This window comes from Macaca fascicularis, chromosome 3 (assembly GCF_037993035.2).
Source record: "Macaca fascicularis isolate 582-1 chromosome 3, T2T-MFA8v1.1".
NCBI classification, from domain to species: Eukaryota; Metazoa; Chordata; class Mammalia; order Primates; family Cercopithecidae; genus Macaca; species Macaca fascicularis.
The window spans coordinates 149680117-149702694 of NC_088377.1; the positions used below are offsets into that span (position 1 = coordinate 149680117).

General features: G+C 41.2%; 1 protein-coding gene across 50 annotated transcripts in view; it reads right to left on the reverse strand.

Annotated features, from left to right (window-relative positions):
- Positions 1 to 17466: 17466 nt before the first annotated feature.
- The window catches only part of NRCAM (neuronal cell adhesion molecule), a 305104-nt gene continuing 299992 nt past the window's right edge, over positions 17467 to 22578 (reverse strand). For 47 of the 50 annotated variants that reach the window (XM_074035817.1, XM_045388606.2, XM_074035813.1 and 44 more), the window contains one exon: positions 17467 to 19976. In XM_074035817.1, coding sequence (XP_073891918.1) covers positions 19739 to 19976 — 238 coding nt within the window. In that variant the 3' untranslated portion in view covers positions 17467 to 19738. The remainder of the gene's footprint in view (positions 19977 to 22578) is intronic. The other 3 variants (XR_012432792.1, XR_012432791.1, XR_006696751.2) reach the window with 1 other exon arrangement.

The window sequence follows — 22578 nt, forward strand, 5'->3', positions numbered from 1 at the left end:
GATGGGTTTGTTTCTCAGGAATGTGAGACCCCTGACTCCATCCCAATCTACTTTCAGGGGCACCAGGTGGAATAGTTTCAGTTGGGTTCTCAAGGCTCTGACCAGTCCTAACTGGCTCAAGATCATCTTAAATGGCTCGTAGATTTCTGTTTACCTTGTGATTTGGCAAGTACAACTAACCATTGTGGGAACAGCAGGTTTGAGTGGTTTGGGAATCCATGTGGTTTGAAATTTCATTCTCCTATGAGGAAGGTTTGTAGGATAGAAATGAACCTACAACAGTCTTACGTTTTATTCACCTGTCAGTATATTAATATCTCCATTTCAAATCTATGCAGTTTCAATGGGTACATTTATTGATTGCTTGAAAAACATTTAGGATTTCTAGAAGCTCATGGAAAATACCCTCACGGAAGAATAATGATTGTGAACTGAGGCAAAATGAGATGCTCATTTTTACACAACATTTACAAATCAGGAAATAGATTCAACAAACATTCACCAAATACCACTCTTACAGGCCTTTAAGCTTTTTCAGTGGTATTTTTCAATGGTTCTTACCTGTTATTTGTGTTTTAATTTATTGCTCTATTTTCAGTTGATGCCACTGTTTTTTTGTTCCCTGTAGATCAGGTTCATCTGCTCACTTCTGATGTACTAGAAAGCAAACTCCAAGATGGCAGGAACATGTCTTTTCCATTTTAGGATGAAGTATGGAAGATACTTGCAGTCAATATTTGCTAAATTGACTTTTTTTATTTTTATAAGTCAACAGCTTCCACAAAGTACCAGGTGGTAGGAGACCAAAGAGCAGTATTTGGTTTTTAGGTAGATACTTCAGCAAAGAGTGTGAGTGAAATTAAGGGACTTTTCAGTTTGTTCAATTGACGGTTTTGTGATCTGTTTTATTAGACCAATACTATTTTCCCTTTAGACTCTTAAATTATTGTGCAAAGCATAAACTCGGCATGAAATTTTATATAATTTTAAAACTTATTTCAAACATTGGAATTTCCTATTGTCTTTTTTGTCTTTTGAGATAGGTAAATGTTAAAAGCTTGTTGCATTCTTGAGTAATTTGATTATATCTTGAGGGTTTTTCCCATTATATGTGTCTCCAGTTTTATTACGAGAATCAAAGTTACATCGTTCAAATTCCAAAAATTTCCGTTTAAATAATCATGAATAGGTTATTGTAGGCTGTTTGCCTGTAAATTGATGCCATGTCGTGGCATATCTGCTTTCATCTCAGAATGATTTAACTGTTTATGTCTTAGGATTAGGTTTAGAGTTAGAAGCTGTCAGGCAGGATATATTTTCAAGAAAAATAATTTTCCCATGCAACTAAAAGATCAGTCTATCAGTTAATCAGAAGCAGTCTCTTGGTATAACTCTTCTTAAAGTCTTGATATCTTTTTTTCAAAAAGAAAATAGCTTTATTGCTTTTCCTGGAAAGTAATATATGCTCATTTACCCAAAATCAGACAGCATAAAAATTCAAAGGAAAAGGAAAGTAAAAATCCCTGAAAGCATCACATTTTTGAATAACTATCTTTTCAGATCCCTCCTCCTCATTCTCTGGTTTTCTTTAGTCTATATACGCCTGTAATTTTTCTTTAGTCTCTATTTCTTTAGCTCTGTTTCTTTAGTCACAGAACCTTAAAAACCAACAGATTCCATTAGGTATAATTGACTTATCAGAATTCATTTGTTGTAAGTATACATGTTAATGCCTTCGTTTGAACTGAAGTTAAGTGTAAGAGAGGTGACTTTCATCTCTTCCTTAGGAGGAGGTATTTCCCCAGAAGTCAGCCTCGGAGGAAATTCCTTGCGCAGCCTCATCTCAACCAGAACTGCTTAGTGAGCTGAGCCTCCTCCCGTCTTTCCCCTGCGGCCTTGCCCGTCTTTCCCCCGCGGTGGCCCACCTAACTGCAGAGCTGAGGAGGCTGTTCCTAAAGAGACTTGCCCACAGTCGGGATTCCATTTGGGCTGAGGAGTCTTCACCGGGCACAGCGAGGCTTGCAAGTCCTGACAGGAAGCGTGGAGGATTACTCAGTCACAGGAGGCCTTGAAACAGCTAATCAGCCTTTAATTAGATTCAGTGAACCTGAATGAAGCCAAGATCCTAGTGCTTGAGGCAGCTGACACACGCTACCAAAGCTCTGAAAGGACAGAAGGGCCTGGGCTGCCTACAACGCCCTCAGGCAGCGAGAAAGTGGCAAAACCCTCCCTGACAGAACCCATGTCAACCCCCTTTGTATTACCTCAGAGTGACCACAGACAAAGGGCTCATTGGCACCTGGAGAGAACCCCAATGGACTTACCATCTGGCTTCTCTTAAAACCAAGTCTCCCAGTTCTTCCCCTCACAGGAAGACCCATCCAGCCTGCAGCGGCCTGGGCCTGAGGTTATCCTGGCATTTTCCACCTCAGAATCTGCCTTGGCGTGCTCTAATTACAGAGACCGAGGTGGATGGAGCTCGCAGGGCATTTAGGAGAGACGAGGAGAGGAGACTCAGGTCCATTGATTATTCTTATAATCCCTATAAGAATCTAAAAATACATTTCAACATTTATAGGAAAGTGCTAAAATGTACCACATTTTACAGTTGTTGATAAATGTGTAAAAGCTGTGTCATTTCTTTTTTTCTTTTTCCTTTTTTTTTTTTTTTTTTTGAGTTGGAGTCTCGCTCTGTCACCCAGGCTGGAGTGCAGTGGCGCGATCTCGGCTCCCCGCAAGCTCCGCCTCCTGGGTTGACGTCATTCTCCTGCCTGAGCCTCCTGAGTAGCTGGGACTACAAGCGCCCGCCACAGCGCCCGGCTAATTTTTTTGTATTTTTTTTTTTTAGTAGAGACGGGGTTTCACCGTGTTAGCCAGGATGGTCTCAATCTCCTGACCTCGTGATCCGCCCGCCTCAGCCTCTCAAAGTGCTGGGATTACAGGCGTGAGCCACTGCGCCCGGCCAAAAGATGTGTCATTTCTAAGCAAAAATTAACCAGTCTTAAGAGTGTGAGATCCAGCTAGGACTTTAGAGATAATTACAGTTCTCTTTGTCCTTGAGAAAAAGCGAAAATCTAGAGAGTTAAATGACTCAGCTAAAGCCACACATTAGTCCACAGCCACCTCACTGTAACAGCCCACGGTGATGCCATGTTTCTTTTGTTGTTTGGTGTGGCAGCTTTGTGGCATAGTCACACTAGCACTCTTGAAGATTTCAGTGAATCCAGGGAAATGGGAATGTTTTGTAAGAGAATATGTTGTACTAAATAATTTAATCCCCTCATCAACCTGTGAGGTAGATACTAAATTATTCTTTTTATAAATGAGGAAACTGAGGCACAAAGAAGTTAAGTAACTTGCCCATCATCACACAGATATCAACATTTCTTTTAATTCCCTCGAGATGAACTGAAATAGCAAGAAAGCAGGGGAAGTAGAGTAGTAAAGATTAGGTTGTTGGGGGCCAATCTCAGGTATCAAATGGCAGAATCAGTCCTCCCAGGGACCTTCCCTTCCATCACGCTGAACTGTGCCAGGAAAAATTGTGAAAATCTTTGAAATGAACAAAAATATTACTTGGTATCTTATGTAGTATATCTTTCCTGTTTATTTCTGTGTTTGAGCTACTTTACAACTCTGTACTCTTAGAATACTGATAGCAGTACAAAAGATTCTTGTCCATGGAAATGCCAATTGTGTCCTGTAGAGATGCAGTTCATTATTACCATATAGATATAGATACCAGCCAATTGGTTACAGCATTTCGGACGGCCTATACATGTGTGTTTTTAAAAAAATTCTCCTTTGAACTGGTTATAACATTCTCCTGTTTCTCTCATTAATGAGCAAATTGAATAGAATCTTTGGTATATATTTGCTTTATATTTATATAAGAGTCATGATTTGCCTTTAAAAAATATTAACCCTTAACATCTGCTTGGCCTTCCTGCGTGTGCGTGTGTGTCGTATGTGGTTCCTCCTGCATGGAATGTTTTGCCTACTTCATCTAGATCAAGGATCAGCACTCTACAACCCACAGGTGCAGGCTGGCCACTGCCTGCTTTTATAGGGCCTGCAAAGTAAGAATGGCTTTTACATTTTTAAATATTAAGAAAAAATTTTAAAAATAGCATTTCGTGACATATAACAATGATATGAAATACAAATTTTTGCACTCACAAATAAAGTTTAATTAGAACAGTCCAATTGATTATCTGCATATTGTCTACAGCTGCCTTGTTTAAGCTACGATGGCAGAGTTGAGTGGTTGTGAGAGACCATACCACCTGCAAAGCCAAAAACATCCGCTAGCTGACACTTTACAGAAAAAGTTTGTTAAGCAATGGTCTACTTCATGCTGCTAGAGTCTCAGCATCACCTCCAGGGCATTGTCCCTACCCCTCCATTCTGGGCTGCGTTTCCGCTTCCTGATGCATATAATACCCTGTGTGTGTGTGTGCAGCCATTGCCGTCCCTGCTATGTGGCTGACTCTCTCCTTATAACTCCACACCTAGTCTGGAAAGCCCTGAAGGACGTGGGTTTTGTCTTATTTACCCTTCCATCACCAGTGCCTAAGATAGTGACTGACACATAGTTTGCACTCAAAATTTGTTGAATAAATGCTTGTTATCCTGTACTGGGTAACAAGGGCATTTGCATAGCATGGTATTCTGAACAAGTATTTAACAACTGCCTAGCTATCAACCTTATTTTTAAGATAAGATGACAGAAATCGGTATTTATCTTAATCCCAAGAAATGAAATGATACAGCAAGGAAGTGTGCGGGTAGAGGTAGTGAAGACAAGCTTGCTGGGGCTTGGCAAGAGTGGCTGTGCTCTGAGAAGGTACAGTGTGCCTGGATGAGAGCACATGTTTAAAACGTCTTAAGGAGACTGCCCAGTTCTAACTAATGTCCAACTTGGGCAGAGATCAGTTGTACAACTTCTGGGAGTAGCTTTCTCATTGTTTTTCACCTGCCTACTTACCCGTGGGTTTCAGAGTCCCTTCTGCTTGTCTTTCCACCTCCATTAATTCTTTGGTTTCTCTGCTTTGCCCTTCTTGTCCTGTGAAGAAACTTTCACCTTGCTCTTGTGGCTTCCTGTTTCACTCAGTGTGTTTGACCCACGTACCTCCCTGGAGTCTAGTTCTACTTTCTCAGGCAGCTCTTTGTGCTGCTCCAAATTTTCACTTCCAGAAGGTATCATTGGTGAGGAAACCCAAGGGGTCATGTCACATTCAGTAATCAATACAGGATTTATTGATTAAAGTAGCTTAGAGAATAAAAATATGGTTAGGAACAAGATTTTCAGAAAACTTTAAGCGCTCTTACACAACTAAGCAGTGTACGATTACAAGTGCTCCCCAAACTGGCATCAGTTCTTTTCTGAATCTGTTGATTCTCTTCCTCAGTCTTCAGGTGTGCTTCTCCGCCTTGTCCTGCTACAGGATTTGTCACCACTTGGGTGACCTAAGAATTCCTTGGTCCCAGACCTGAAATCATGTGGAGTCTTATACCTCCCCCACCTACCATAGGCCTCAGCACAAATGTCAGTTCCTCAAAGGAAGTGACCTTCTTTCTGTTTCCTTTGCAACCCTCCCACATCTGGCATATTATAGAAGCTACAGGAGGTATTGGCATGGATAAGATCACATTTCCATTTCTCACGTGTTACGGGTTGTATTGTGTACTGTAGCCCTCCCTCTGAATTCATGTGTGGAAGTCCTAATTCCTAGTACCTCAGAATGTGAACTTATTTAAGAATGGGGTCATTGTAGATGTAATTAAAGTTAAGACAAGGTCACACTGGAGTAGCGTGCGCCCCTAATCCATTATGACTAGTATCCCCTTTCACATACAAAAAGGGAAAATTGGAAATACAGAGACATGCACACAAGGAAAACACCACGTGAAGACTGGAGTTCTGCTGCCACAAGCCCAGGAATGAGAAGCTAGGAGAGAGGCCTGGAACAGCTCCTTTCCCAGCGCCTTTGGAGGAAGCATGGCCCTGCTGGCACCTTAATCTTGGACTTCTAGCCTCCAGAACTGTGAGAAGATAAAATTTTATTTTATTTTTTTTAATTGAGACAATCTTGTTCTGTCACCCAGGCTGGAGTGCAGTGGCATGATCTCGACTCACTGTGACCTCCGCCACCTGGGTTTAGGCAATTCTCGTGCCTCAGCCTCTCGAATAGCTGGAAATAGAGGCGCGTGCCACCAGGCCTGGCTAATTTTATTTTATTTATTTATTTTTTTTTGGTAGTTTTAGTAGATACAGGGTTTTGCCATGTAGGCCAGGCTGGTCTCGAACTCCTGACCTCAGGTGATCTGCCTGCCTCAGCCTCCCAAAGTGCTGGGATTACAGGCGTGAGCCACTGTGCCTGGGAAAGTTCTATTGTTTAAACCACTCGGTTCATGGTACTTTGTTACGGAAGCCTTTGCACCCATCTTTCTTCTTCCTAACCCCAATACTGGGATTGTGGGTTTGTTATCACTTAGAAGCCATTGCCATTTGAATTTATTGAATTTTCTGCTTTTCCAAACTGAATGTTTCCCCTTGTATTAGTTCCCTTTTGCTGCTGTAACAAAATTACCACAAACTTGGTGGCTGAAAACAACACAAACTTATTATCTTACAGTTAAGAAGGTCAGAAGTTTGGAATTAGTCTAAGCTAAAGCCAAGAGTTGGAAGGTCTGGTTCCTTCTGGAGGCTCTGAGGGGAGAATCCATTCCCTTGCCTTTTTCAGCTTTCAGAAGCTTCCATGGCTCCTTCCTTGTACCACTCAAACCTCTTGCTTCCATCGTCATGTGTCTTGTTACTAAGGTGGATTCTCCTGCTTTCCTCTTATGGGGACTGCTGTGACTTTATTGTGCCCACTAGGATTATCCAGGATATCCCTGTCTCTATATTCTTAATCACATTTTCAAAGTCATTATTGCCGTGTCATATATTCACAGGTTCCAGGGATTAATTATGCTATGCACATCTTGGTGGGGGGCATTTTTCTGTCTGCTCTACCCTCTTTCCATCTATTTCCTTTCCAAATTTCATTCATTTTCCAGGGACCTCTTCTAGGATTTCTCTACTTCAGCCCACAGTAGTATTTGTCTTTGTAATTATAGTCTATGAACCACCACAGGGCTTGGTCCTAGATCTCTAATTGTTGGGCATGAAGTCACCTAGTCCTCCAAATGCACTGAAGGGAAGGTGCCAGAAGTGCAGAGATCATTGTTTTCATTCTTCCATCTCTCTTGAAATCCGTGACATTAGCTGTGGACCCAAAGATGTAAAATACTGCTTGATGGAAGGATTTGCTTTTTTCTTTTTTTGGAGTAACTAGATGCAGGGGGGTAAATCCAGACCTCTAGATTTGCCCTCTCTTCTTCCTTTGTCTACATGCTATGGAAGTAAGACTGAGCTTGGGTGAACAGAGTAGATAGCCAAGATCCCAAGTCATTGTCTACCCATGAGCAAGCTCTCCTGAATAGAGCTGGTTAAGCAGTTAGGCTTGACTTTCACATTCTTACTGTGTCCTTCCCATCGCTATGGAAAATAATTATCATGACACAACCCTGACAACCTCTAACCAGTCCCAACAAGGTTTAGGGGACTTTATGAAGCAACTTGTAAGAAGAGGGAAAGCCAAGGAAGCCTTCACTCTGCCTTCTGAAGCATCTGGCAGCCTCACGACCATCAGAGCTTAGATGATTCTTGAAAGCTGGCTGCCCTCATGCCATGCTATATGCAAAAATCCAAAAAGAGAAAGATGTGAGTCTCTGCTCTTCTATAAAAGTGGGTCCAAGCCACCGTAGTCAGCTCCAAACTTGCATACCCAGAGACAGCCATGTCTTTCCTTTTCATAGCTTGTGGACTAGGGGACTCCTGGCCTTTAAAAACAATAGGCTTGTTTTTCATTTTTAAATATTAGTCTTTTACAACTGGACAGACTTATAGGCCTACTCTCCTCTCATTTTGGATATCAGACTCTCACTTAGTTTAAAGGAGAAATAATTTATAGAGAGAAAGAGCTTGTATTTTGGAGTCAGACACACTTTAGTTCATAGACTAGATCTCTTCTACAGCTATGTAATCTTTGGAAATAAAAGTGATGCCACCTCACAGCATTGGTGAGAATATTAGATGGGAATGATGTACACATTGCCTTGTACAATACTTGGAATTTAATGGGCAGCGAAGTTGGGTTATCTTCTTCTTCCTCCTCATTTTAATCCAGAAATTCCTTGCTAAATGAAAAGGATTAAATGCTGGAAACACATATAAAGTAGGAATACACAAGGATTGTTTGTATTTGGGGGACAGGATGTGAAATAATGTAAAATAATTTGCAGAGGATTATGTCTTAGCTTGGACTGTCATAACAATACCACAGATTGGGTGGCTGAAACAACTGAAGTTTATTTTCTTATAGTTCTGGAGGCTACATATTCCAGAGCCAGCCAACACAATTCCTGGCAAGGATTCCCTTTCTGGTTTACAGAAGACCACCTTCTCTCTGTCCTCACATGGCAGAGAGAGAGAGAGAGAGAGAGAGAGAGAGAGAGAGAACAAGCTCTTATTTGTCTCTTATTATAAAGATACTACCCCAATCAGATCAGGACCTCACTGTTATAATTTCATTTAGCCTTAGTTACCTCCATAAAGGCCCCATCTGTAAACACAGTCACAATGGGAGTTGGGGCTTCAACATATGAATTTGGGGTGGAGGGTGACACAGATATCCAGTCCATACAGATTTCAAGGTCATGTTTACAGTTGAAATTTTCTTTCATTTCAGAGTTTACCTTGGGCATTTTATTGCATTAAGATTGAGAAGAATGCTTCTTTCCCTGCTTCTGCCTTTCTGGACTGTGGTGGCATCAGCCAGTGCTCTGGCCTTTCCCCACAGCAGTGGAGATGAGTGGGGTCTTCTCACAGGTTCCCTGATGCACCTGCCCAGTGAGAGTTCCTGTGGTTCATTACAGATGAAATGGACTTCTCATGCTACCTCAGTTACCAGAATCACCCTCTTTAGAGTCTCCTCCCCTCCAAAGATGTCATCTTTCTACATATCATGCCTTCCCTGTTTCTTCTCCTAAGTCAATTGTTCATTGAATGCATCAAGATGCCAGTTGCTGCTACATTTATTTTCATTGCTTATTCTGATATCTCTGTATCTCCACTCAATGCAGCAATGCTTTACTCTGAAAAAGCATTTGGTCACAGTGTTTTTGTGCAAAGCTGCTGCATGCCTATATTTTTATTCATGGTATCTGATGGTATTATATAAAACGGTGTCTTTTCTTTTTAAGGGACCGAGAACACTTTTTTCCCCAGAGAAAATAGAAAATAACAGGTCTGAAGGGGAAACCACAAACAGGGGTGACAAAAGCAGGTACTAAGGGAAAGACATCTCATTTGCCTTGGTGGTCTGGGGAAGTTTTTGTCAGAGGAATTGCTTTAAAAATGCTGAAGTTTGTGGAAAAATGGTTGCATGCACACCCCAGTGAGACTTATCTAATATAAAAAGAATCTGGGAATGGTTGCATTGTCTTCTTAATTCACTCCAGCAATATTTATTGATTATCAACTGTGAGCCTACACAGTGTCTGGTACATATGAGGCACTCAGCAAATATCCTCAAAAGAAGAGGAGAATACACAAGTCTTAGGGATTTGATTCTAGGAGTGAGGGATCTGGCGGTGGACACAAGTCAGTCCCCAGCCTTCTTACAGCTCTAGTTTGGGAATGCAAACACTCAGTGAGTGAATAAATAAATACAAAAGCAAAATTCAGGCTATGATAACTGCTATAAGGAAAACAAAGCATGACATGTGTGTGTGAGAGAGTAACAGAGGAAGGGGACTGTTTGTAGACAAGATGTGAGGGGAGGCATTATTCTACTGCAGCCTGGAGAATGGGGAGTGAACCGTGCAGAGACCTGGAGGAAGAACCTCCAGGTAGACAGAACAACAAATGCAAAGCCTTTGGGTGGGAAAGGCCACAGTTTTTGTGTGAATAAAAGAAAGGGGGCTAATGTGGCTAGAGCAGAGTGGAAAGGAGGAAGGGAGCAAGGGGCTCTGGTCATAAATTTGGATTTTCTTCTAAGTGGAGTAGGAAGTCTTTGAAGTATCTTAGACAGGGAGTTACATAATCTCTCTTTTGCAGAGATGAGCAAACTATGGCCCACGGGTAAATCTGGCTAGTCATAGTTACACCCATTCATTTCAGTATTCTCTAGGGCTGCTTTTGCTGTACAATGACAGAGCTAGCAGTTGCAACACAGAACAAATGGCCTGCAAAGTCTAAGTTATTTACTGTCTAATTTATTATTATCATTATTATTTTTTGAGACAGGGTCTTGCTCTGTCACCCAGGCTGGAGTGCAGTGACATGAATAGTGATCCCTGCAGCCTCGACCTCCTGGGCTCAAGTGATCCTGCTAAGTAGCCGGGACCACAGGTCCCAGCCATCACACCTGGCTTTTTAATTTTTTTGTAGAGATGGGGGTCTCACGTTGTTGCCCAGGCTGGTCTGAAACTCCTGGGCTCAAGCAATCTTCCTGCCTTGGCCTCCCAAAGTGCTGGAATTAAAGACATGAGCTAGTGTGCCCGATCTATCTGGGTTTTTAAAGAAAAAGACTGCCAACCCTGTTGTGTTGTGTGAAGTATGGCTTACAGGAGGGAGGCTGGAGATGAAGAATGTGATGTGTTCAACATATATTTTGGAAATAGACTTCTAGAATTGACCAATGGACTTGTTGGGGAGGCATGGGAAGCTTAAAAGATGACTCCTGCATGTTTTGCCTTGAGCCAAAATGGTGTCATTTACTGAGATTGGGCACTACTATGGACTGAATATTTAAGTCCTTCGAAATTCATATATTAAATCCTAACTCCCACTGTGATGGCATTAGGAGGTAGGGCCTTTGGGAGATGATTAGATCATGAGCCCTCATGAATGATATTAGTCCCCTCATAAAAGGGACCTTAGAGGAATCCCTTGTCCCTTGAAAGCTAGGATACAGGATGCTGTTTAAGACCTGGAGAGCAAAAATGAGGGAGGTACCAGGAAGGAGTAAGACAGGTAGTAAAAACTCGGGAGTGGGGGGATAAGAAAGAGAAACAGGATGGTACACAACACTAAGCTGGTGCTACCAAACAGCTAAGGCTTCACTGCTCTTATGGTGTTTCACTGAGGAAACAGGAGGGCTGAGAGGGGACGTGCCCCACATATGGTATAGGCATCAGAAGCCTCATTTATGCATAGTCTATTCACTTCTCAAACATAAGCCTAGTGATGGTTTCTTCTAACAGCTTATGGAGGTGTAACTTACATATTATAAATTCACTTGCTTTAATGATTTTTAGTAAATTTACCATGCTGTGTGGTTATCAACGCAATCCAGTTTTAGAACATTTCCATCACTCCAGTAAGATGCCGCATGCCAACTTACAGTTAATCCTTGTTCCCGTTCCCAGCCTCAGACAATGACTATTCTTCGTTGTCTTTAGAAGTTTGCATTTTCTGAACATTTTAAGTAAATGGAATCATGCAATATGTGGGTTTTTGTGTGTGGTTTCTTTAGTTCAGCATGTTTTTGACAGTCCTCCACATTTCGGCGAGTGTTAATGCTTTTCAAAAAATTGCTGTATAGTATTCCATTTACTTGTTTAGATATGGCATTTAGTTGTGTGGATATGCCACATTTTGTTTATCCATTCATCTGTGGATGGACATTTTTTTTGGGGGGGGCAATTATGATCAATGCTTCTCTGAACATTCCTGTACAAGTCTATGTGTGGACATGTGTTTTCATTTTTCTTGGGCACATACCTAGAGGTGGAATTGCTTGCTGGGTCATATGGTAAATTTTCATTTAACATTTTAAGAAATCACCAAACTGTTATATTCCTACCAGCAATGTATGAGGGGCCTATTTACTCTAGATATGTTTTCTATGAGAGGAATATGAGAGAATTTGAGATCAAACATGGGCTGTGGGAAGAAACGTATTCAAAATACTGTTCATTAAATGCTTTCAGACAATAGGGTGGGAACAAGTTGTTTCTTTACACTGGTTTCAATCTTGGCTGCACATTAGAATCATCTGGGGAGCTTTAACAAGTCGTGATGTCCAAGCCATGTCTCAGACAATTACAATGAAGATGCTGTGAGGGTGGGTGGGCAGGTATTAGGGTTTAAAAACTCCCCAGGTGATTTCAGTGTGCAGGCTGAGAAGCTCTTCTATGAAAAAAAAAGTTTGTCAAGTCATTCACCGAGATAATGAGTTAAATAGTTATAGCTGAAGACAGACAGTGTCTATAGGACACGCTGAGTGAGACTGGAGAAGTTTTATGGCTATAGAAGGAACAAAGGATGTACTGTCTGGCAAACAGTAGCTTTTGTAATTATCTTCCTATACTTTTTCCAGTATTATTTCAGTCATGAAGTGGAGGAGAGAGGAGGATAACTGAAGGGGGTAAGTGGGGTGGGAATCAAAGTTTTCAATGGTCCATTTGTTTTAGATGGCAAAGACTTGAACAGTATGAATGTCAATAGACACTCCAGTTAAACAGGAGAAGAAATAACTGATGGGTAAGAACACACCAGAGGAGAGAGATGCCAGCTCAGGTAGAGGGACTGACCCTTGTTAGGAGGAAGGATGGCTCCTCTGTCTTAACAGGAGGTTAGAGGTAGAGAATGAGAAAATATTGAGGCAAACATTTTGGTTTGCTAGCAGGAAGATGAGGGAATTCCCATCTATGCTTCCCTCCCCTCTTTTCAGTGAATTATGATGTAAGGTCATTTTGTAGAAAGTGATTTGTGAGGCTGGGCCCAGTGGCTCACACCTATAATCCCAGCACTTTGGGAGGCCAAGGTGGGTGGATCGCTTGATGTCAGGAGTTCAAGATCCAGCCTGGCCAAAATGGGGAAATCCCATCTCTACTATTAGCCAGGCGTGATGGTGGGCACCTCTAATCCCAGCTACTTGGGAGGCTGAGGCAGAAGAATCACTTGAACCCAGAAGTTGCAGTGAGCTGAGATCACACCACTATACTCCAGCCTGGGTGACAGAGTGAGACTGTCTCAAAAAAAAAAAAAAAAAAAAAAAAAAAGACAAGTGATTTGTGAGAGTGAGTGGGGAGAGAGGGCAGGGTTAAATCCTTGAGGAGAATGAAGAAGATTTGACATAGTCATTGTTGAGTGTGAGAATGTAAGTTCCCTTGAGAAAAATAGCAGATCTACGAGGCAGTGTTCAGAATTGAACAATTCGAAGATATAAAACTGTATGACACTGATCTACTCAGCCCCTAGGGGCAGGCAGGAGAAAACAGAGAGTAGACTTGCTCCTGAGTCCCGCAATTTCTCCACGGGCATTTAGAAAAGACAGAAGGCTAAAGGACTTTAATGTAAAGCAGGAGTGTTTCACATAGGGACTGTAACATCTGTGGAGGAGGGATCGAGAAAAGGGGTAAACTGAAGAGTCAATGGAAATCAGAGGGGCAGTGGAGAGGCTGCGGGCAGAGTGAGATGTGTAGACTACACGATTATGGAGGGAGAGATGTCACGGAACTGTACGTAGGCACTGATGGGTTGCCCATATGAGTAATGGCAGAATTTGTCCTCATTTCCTCACCTACTCACTCTTCATCTCTTTCCAATCTGAACCACACTCCAGGTGGTTACTTTTACTAAGGTCTTAAATGACCTTTATGTCTTCAAATCCAAGAAACAGTTTTCAGTCCTCATTTTGCTTGATTTTTCAGTATAATGTGACATTATCAACCATTCTCTGGTCTTGAAATGGTCTCTTTCACTGGCTTCCAGGACAACACATTCTCTTTACTTCTTCCTGATTTTGGGCTCCTGTTTACTGGTCGCCTTTAGAGGTCTTTCTTCCTCTTCCTGTCCATTATATTTGGAAGTGTGTGAGTAAGGTGTAGTCCTCAGCCTTCTTGTCTATACTCTCTCCCTAGGCAATCTCATCCGTGCCTCATGGTTTAAATTGCTACTTCTCATCTTAGAAGTTTCTTTGGAGCTGTAAGCTCAAATATCCAATTCCTATTAGTTATTTCCATTTGGATGTCTCAGGTTTTCAAATTCCTTATTTATTATTCTGAAATTATAATGTGCCCCCAAATCTCGTTCTTTTCCGACATTCACACCTGAGTGAACCTCATGTCTGGTTAGGCAAGTCAGAAATCTAAACACCATCCTTGATAACCTCTCTTTCCCTCAACTCTCCATATCCAATCCACTGTTCCATCAGTTTTGCTTCCTAAATATTCTTAGTATTCACCCATTTCTCCCCACCTCCAGTGTTATGACCAGATCCAGTCTCTATCATCTCTTGTCTGAATTACTGCTCAGCTTCCCAAAGGCCTCTTAGCTTCTTCCCTAACTCCCTTCCTGTCCATTCGCCACACAAAATCTCATAAACCCCACCCCCACAAACACAAATTGCATCATACAGCCCTTGACTTAAGCCTCCTCCAATGACTTCCAGTTGCAACTGCTCCTTGAATAAATGCAAAAGCTTGTCCTCAAGCCCCAGCATGGTCTGGCCCTGCATCCGCTCCAGGCACACTGGCCTTTCTGTGCAGCAACTCTGTCCTGCCTCCTCCTCCTCGGTTCCAACTTGTCCCAGCTCTCAGCTCACATTTCTTCAGGGACACTTTCCTGACCACCTTGACCAGGCTGGGCTCTGCCATCACTTGCTCTCATGGAATGGTGTGCCTTCCCTTTTTAGCTCTTACCTCAGTTTGGAATTACACATTCACTTAGGTGATTATTTGACAATGTGTGTCTGCTCACACCAGCCTCCAGCCTACATAAGAACAGGAACCACATCTGGTTTTGCTCATCTTGCATCTTCCCCAATTAGCAAAATACCTGGGTCTAGAAGGTGCTCAGATTGTGTGTCATGTGTGTGGGGGTTTGTTATTAAGAACCATAAGATCTAAGCAGAAAGATATCTTAGAAAACATCTGCTATCTGTCATTTTCAAGTTGAAAAGGCAGAGGTGGGAGATTAGGGGGTTCATTTATATACTGCCACACAGCTAGTTGATGGCAGAGCTGGAATCTGAATCTGTTACCCACCCTCCAGGGAGGTTGGTTGACACTAATGGGTCATTTTCCTGCCTGGTGCCGTTTCGCCCAATAGAACCAAACCAAGCTTAGTAAAGCAGAGCAGAAACTTTATTTATTAATAAAGAAATGGATAAAGGAAGCTCATACTCAAAGCACCTTCTTGCCAGATGGGAGGATGGGGGCAGGTAAAGGGGGATGTTAAGAGTTCTTAGGGCAGGTAGGTGGAGACTGGGGCACAATTCCTGAAAAAAAGGTGGGTTCTTCCAGGAGGGCTAGTGTGCACAGTCTTTTGTACTTGGCACTTTTTGTGCCTAACAAGGTACATTTCTGGTCCCTGGGCGGAGGTCTTAGCATGGTAATGAAGCAAGAATGCAGGTCAGGGCAGTATTGCTGAGCTACTTCATGGTTACTGGCATCTGGCCTTCCTTTCTGTAAGCAAGCACAGCTGCGAGCACAGGTTAATTTCACAGGTTTGGGGGCTTCCTGAATTGGGGTTGTTGCCGTGACAAATCCCCACCTCTTTCCGGTTCAGTGAATTTTCCACCTCCACCTAGGAACTATTTATTTATTAGTATAAATACTCAACTAGTGCTCTCTCCTTCTCTTGTTTTTTTTTTTTTTTTTTTTTTTTTAGTGAAAAGAGCTGTCTGTGCTTAAACAGTGCTTTTTTGGGGGGTGCTATACCATCACAAAACATCAAGCCATTGGCAGATAAAATAGCATACTCTGGAGAAGAGGGAGATGCCATTTTAAGGACATGCCTCTCCTCATCCCTACCAACTTGCAGCAGTGGTAGGGATGCTTAGTAGGACCCAGGAGGCATGCTCCTCCTTCCTCTCCCCCTGCCGAAACTCCCCAGCCACAATCATTAAGAGGAAGCTTAACAAGGCTCACAGGGACACATGCTTGCTCCCTGGAAGCTGTGGACTCATCAGAGAAAGCTGCAAATCCCATTTTCCCCTGTTGCAGCAGGCAATCATTTTTTTGCATGATCAGATCACAAGCTGATTATTAAAGCTGGTTTGAACTGTGTCCAGAGGCCACTTTTTCCTGCAAGTAGGTTTCTCTTGCACTGCATAGAGCAGGGGAGCCCTCTGGTGGTAATCTGTAGGAAAACCTCCTGAGCAGGAGGGATTTGCTTAATTTGGGTGAGAATTCTTCATATTCTTTTCCCTTGCCTCCATAAGCCTTTTCCAAAATCGTTCATTAGGGCCGGGCGCGGTGGCTTATGCCTGTAATTCCAGCACTTTGGGAGGCCGAGTAGGTCACTCGGCCCACCGAGTCACTCGGACCACCCACCGAGGTGGGTAGGTCACTTTAGGTCAAGAGCTTGAGACCAGCCTGGCCAACATGGCAAAACCCCTGTCTCTACTAAAAATACAAAAATTAGCCGGACGTGGTGGTGCACACCTGTAATCCCAGCTACTTGGGAGGCTGAGGCATGAGAATCACTTGAACTAACCCAGGAGGCAGAGGCTGCAGTGAGTACCTCTGCTCTCTAGGCTGGGTGATAGAGCGAGACTCTGTCTCAAAACAAAACAAATCAGCCATTATAGGTAAACCTGGCCTGTTGTAAGCCATCTGAACAAGAAAGTTCATACCATCAATGGACCATTGCTTTTTGGGGTCAAGATTGCATTTCTCCAGCCCCTTTTTGCTAAAGAGCCCCAGGACTGATGAGGAAGACAAGGCTATGGATTGTGAATGTGGCCCACATTGTAGAGGGGAGGAGAGGCCCTGACATGCTGTTCTGAAGTGAGTGACAGACATGCCCTCCAGGTGGAAACACCAAGCTTGGCATAGCACTTTAAGGTTCACTTATATAACATGTGATCCAAATCACCGGGAGGAGGGCAGCTCTGAGCCAACAGGAGGTCTTGTAGGTGTGGGGCTGGGACCAGGGGGCTGGAGAATAATGGGCAGGTGGTGGAACATGCAAACATGCTGGGGCTTGGCTGTTTGCAGTGGGGTTTGAGAAGATTAGAAGAATGAGGGTGGAGAGAAGGGAGAGGTTGACATATATTCGACACCTGTAGTGTCCTCCTTCAGACAGGAGAGTTAAGAAATCCAAGTCGCCTGTGATTCAGGAGGGCACAGTCCAGGCAAGCAGAAGAGAGGGGCCGGGCCAGGCAGGCACCAGGAACCAGGCTTTGGGAAAGGAGGCAGCGCCTGATTCTTGAACCTTTCTCAAAAGGCTAGGAATATCTAGTCCTGTTTCTCATTGGAATGTTTTTGGTATGTCCTGTTTTATTAGATCTGTTTGTATTTAGTTTTCATTTTCTCGGCATAGGACAGCCATTTTAAAGTAAAAATAAAATTTTTCACCATTTTAAAACATTAGGCAATATATGTTTGAAAAAGTTAAAAATCACAAAGAGATCAAGATTGTTTAATCGTTACTTTTTTGAGGGAAATGCAGTCACATTTGCCTGTACCATTACATACACCATTACTTGGACATTCACACTCAATTGGGAACATACATTACAAAAGAGAGAGGAACTTTTAAAACCACATTTAATTTTTAATACAAAACCTGTTGCACTATTACAGGTGTGATACAGAAGTGACCCTTTCATGCACAGATAAATTTCGCATCTACCAGTATGGAAGAGGAAAAACTGTGTTTTTATTGTTCTCCCAAAATATTGGCAAATTTAAAGTAACTTTTAATCTCTGTGCTCTCTGATGCCAAGGCAAACCTGTTTTGTCTTTTTGTATTTTCAATAGACAGGTGGATCTGTGAAAAGTGAATATAGAGACATGAAAGTATTTAGGGCCATCTTTACCTGGGATTACTTTAAATTATGCTTTACCTACATATATCAAAGACGCCAGGTTACTAGGCCTACTGTGCCCCATAGGCAAAGCTCTGAAGATTTCATCGAGAAATCTGCTGTTAATATGTAGAAAAGTTCACTATTTCAGTTTCACAGCAAAAAAGGCAGGGGGAGGGGGAACCCAGTACATATTTAAGTAGATGCTTTCCAATCCCATTCACTGCATTAATTAGCTTACTTCTTATACAGTACAACATAAACATTGCATGTTTATTTGTATGTAACACCTATAAGCATATAGCATCTACACTTTAAGTGTATTTACAAATTCAACAAAATATCTACATATAAAAAGCTTTACTTAAAATTAAACTTGATGCAAGTTATGAGAAACCAATTTATTGGCAAATGAAACTGAGCATTCCTTCAACCATAGGTTGTTATAGATTTTCATATTTGGAGGTAACCCATTTGATAGATATTGTTTATGAATATGATAGAATATATATTTACTTTTTAAACTGCAGATGTAATCCCTTGGACCGTTGGCCTTTTAAGCACTTGTCAGATTTCTTAGATTCTGAAATGTGTCCATAGCAATTTGCATACACGTTGTTTAATGCTGCAGAGTTTTCAACACGCACATAGGTAAAGTCTTGGAGAATAATATATTACTGTTGGCATGCTGTTGTATGCTTTCAGTGTTGGAATAACTTAGTTTTTAAAATTAATTTTCTAGCATGTTGACATCTTTCTTACTGAATGTAACAGAAATCATAGAGGACCACAAAATCATCATGTGCTTCAGTTGGTGACAAAGCTTTTTTTATGCTTATGAGGAAATGCTATTTCAAATAAACTGTCTTCTTACTTTTATTTTCATGTTTTCTTCTTTTCCCAGCATTGCAGTTTTCACGAACTCTGCTTTTTAAAAGTTACTTTTAGACAATGACAGTAATCTAGGACTCAGAATGGACTGGACCAGCTGATACAGAATGCAGTATGTTATGGAATGCTTAATGTCTGAAGGCACTGTATGTGTCTTGCCCTGTGTTCTCTGGAATAATGTTTGAAATTTAATTTGAATGATTTGTTTTTGATTCTTTCAGTATGGCACACATGCCGAAATGCATTGCAATACACCTTGTTTATGCCTAAAAACAACCCAACATAGAAATGATGTAAAAAGAACACTGTGCTGCTGTAATGCCTGGAAGATTAAGAAGCCTACGGAGTAACAGGAGCCAAGAGTAGGTAACAGTTCTCGGTAAGCATCAGCAATGGGACTGTCATAATGAACTCATTTAGCAAGTATATACTGTACATACTGTTCCTAACAGTCTCCCAAAAAGACTAACGACAGCTATACATAGAGTCACCAATTTTACAACAATGTCCACAAAGACATTGAAGTTCTAGAGAATACTACAGTAACACTCTTGACAATGAAAACGGAATTCATATATAGGGGTTCTGCTGAGGATAGTATAAACAAAGTATCAAACCATGTTTTCATAACATACACGGGTATGTCTTTTAAATGTGGAGCATTTTTCATGCATCATATTGAACTGTATCCTGAACAGGAAATAACAGGATCTGTTGGTGATGTCACATTATTTTTGTACTAGTTCTGAGGAAATCAAGAATACCCATTTTGAACGAAAAAGTATGCACTTTGCATTCCAGTTCACATTAACATATCATTTGACTGAGTTATGTTTTTGCTCTAACTATTCTCATAATATTAACATACAGCAGAAAATATACTCTCTACCCATATGTTCATAGTATGAGAGGGCTGACAAACAAGTGCTTAGGATAAACATTCTAGAGAAATGGAATATTGGCAAAGAGCTTAAAAATTAAACAAAGGAATTCATGGCGTTGACAGGAGAAGGTGCCTCTGAGCTTTCGTTTCCTTCAGCCGGTTCTTTCTCTTTCTTACCACTGTATTGTCCAATAAAGGAGCCATCCTCATTGAACTGGCCATTAACCCCTTCTCCATAGTCAACTAGGCTGTCGTCACTGTCTTCTTTTTTCACAGTCCTGTCTGAAGGAGTTCGACTTCCTTTTTTCAAAGGCTTGTGGTCTTCTGCGTCACTGGAAGAAAGAGAAAACATTTTTGTTGAGATTGGCATTTAGGTAACATTTTTTGTTTTTAAAGACCATGCATGCAAATTATGAGAAAGCATTTGGAGTCCTGGGTTTGTCTGGCCAAATCTAATTGTCAGGTTGACTCCAATAACGAGGATGAGTTGGAATGGAAATCAGGAGCAGAAATGGTTGAATCATGAAGTCTTCAGTAGAGTGGATGGCTCTCAATTGTGTATGTTAATTTCAATGACAAATTCTGATTCCTGAGTTGAAAGCAATCCAAAAATAATCACAAGCATTAAATAAGAAAGAATTAAGAAAAGGAGAAAAATCATCATTATTTTGAATTCAAAAAGGCAAAAGCTTATGGCAAGTAAAGAAGTTAGTATGTTAAACTGCACAATATCTCTGATTCCTTGGTTGTGAATGGAGCATGATTTTGGTTAGGTGTGAAATATGGATTTTTTTTTTTTCTGAGCCAGAAGGAGAAGCAAAATCCTGCATTTCAAATAATTTTGTTATCAATGCAGGCCAGACTGTAAACTTCAACCTTACCTTTCAAGAGACCTACAAATCCCATTAAAAGGATGCAGAAGAAACAAATGAAAATAGCCTAAGAAGAAAAGCAAAATCCTTATACTGATAGTACACAGGTGTTTTTTGTTTTTTTGTTTTTGTCTTTTTGGTAAATATTTTAGTTAATGAGTAAAGATTTATTAATCTGGAAAGAGACGCACTTTAACTTAAAAGCACTACATTTGTACTATGAATGGCATGCCAATATATTCTGAAGAATGTGAGTGATTCCAAACATGTAATAGCAAATGCTTCCTACACTCATGTTAACCCCCCAGCTCCCTTATTCCATGTGTGTTATGCAGCCTAACCATGCTGGATGGGAATCTGAGGAGTGTACTTTAATAGGACTTTACAAGATTCCATTATTACAATTTTTTGCTTATTTCTCTGTTGAACCCCTAAGCACAATTTCTGGAAGTTGAAGAGTAATCATTATGTTTTTGAATGTTTACCCTTATGGTCAAATAACTAGTTATGCATATTGACCTATTTTTAAATAGGTAACATTTGTGAAAAAAATAGAAAAAGGCAATGACAGGATCCAACATTTTGTTTTCTTTCAAAGAACAAAAATGCAAGGCAAAATAGGAAACATATACAGTATTAATAAAAATGAAAAAGCCTTAATATACAAAAGGTATCACGGGCTGCAGTATTTAATCTAGCAATTTGTGCTAAGACTTTACTGCTCCCTCTGTTTCAGACAGTGACTTTTCTTTTTCTAGCCAAGATACAAATATTTCAAGATGCACAAGTATCCTGGCTCTTTTGTCAATAACTTTTACTAGGGAAAATTTTTCAATTTTTCTCCAAGGAGAAAATCTCAAGTCTGGGAAATAATGCTAGCATAATATGACACTGGCATATGCCACTGAAAACAACCTGTTTCAGTAATAAACGATTTCTTGTTGCACACTGAATAAACTATATGATCATCACTGCTAATAAACAACTGGAGAGGAGTCGTCTTGGGGTGGCCTGTGTTTGGGGGCACTTCAGAGGACATAGCATTGAGTGTCTAACCTGTTATGAAAACAGCCTACACAACATCTCTGGGGTTTAATTATTAAATACTTCCTGTGAAATATAGTTCATGTTTCAGTGTGACAGTTAATTCAGCTGAAGAGTTCAAAATAGGCAGAATTTTGTCACCTGAATTCCAATGACTAGTCTTATTCTGCCTTGTAATACTAGCGTCCCAAGGAATACACTACTGGAAATTTGTCATCTGTGGCATTTCTTTGGTCTAGCCGTCTATCCACCCATCCCTTCATCCAATAAATGTTTACTGAGTGCCTACTCTAAGACAGATTGTTCTCAGCACTGGGAATATAGCAGCAAACAAAATAGATTAAAACCCTCACCTCACTGGCTTTATTTCTAGTGGAAGAAAATACAATTAACAATCAATATAATAAAAAATTATGCATATATTATGTCAGAAGATGATTATCACTATGCAAATTACAGAGCTGAGTAAAGACTACAGAAGGTGTTGGAGAAGGGATGGAGAGTTGGCATTAAATAAGATGTCCAGGAAGGCCTCGTCAAGCAGTGATATCTGGTCAACAACTTTAAAAGAGGTGAGTTAGCAAGGTGGACAGTTGGAGGGAGAGCAGTTCATGCAGGAGTAACAAGCAGTATATATGTTTTGAGGTGAGGGCAAGACTGGCATGTTCTAGGAACACTAAGGAGCTTGGCGTGGCTGGAGAGAGAGAGAGAGAGACAGAGTAGGAGAGTAGGAGTTAAGTAAGGGGAGTGGCAGGGCTAAATCAGGGCCTGTGGGACATTGTAAGGATGCTGCCTTTAACTCTGAGTGAGATAGGATGCCCTGGGAGGGTTTTCAAATAATAAGTGACATGCTCTGACTAATATTTTAAAAGCACTACTCTGCCATCAGTGTTGAGAATAGCCTACCTTAGAGGGCTGGGGTTGGTAAACTACAGTAAAATTAGGCCATGCCTATTTATCACATAATGTCTACGGCTGCTTTTGCGCTACAATAGCAGAATTGCAGAGTTGCAGCAGA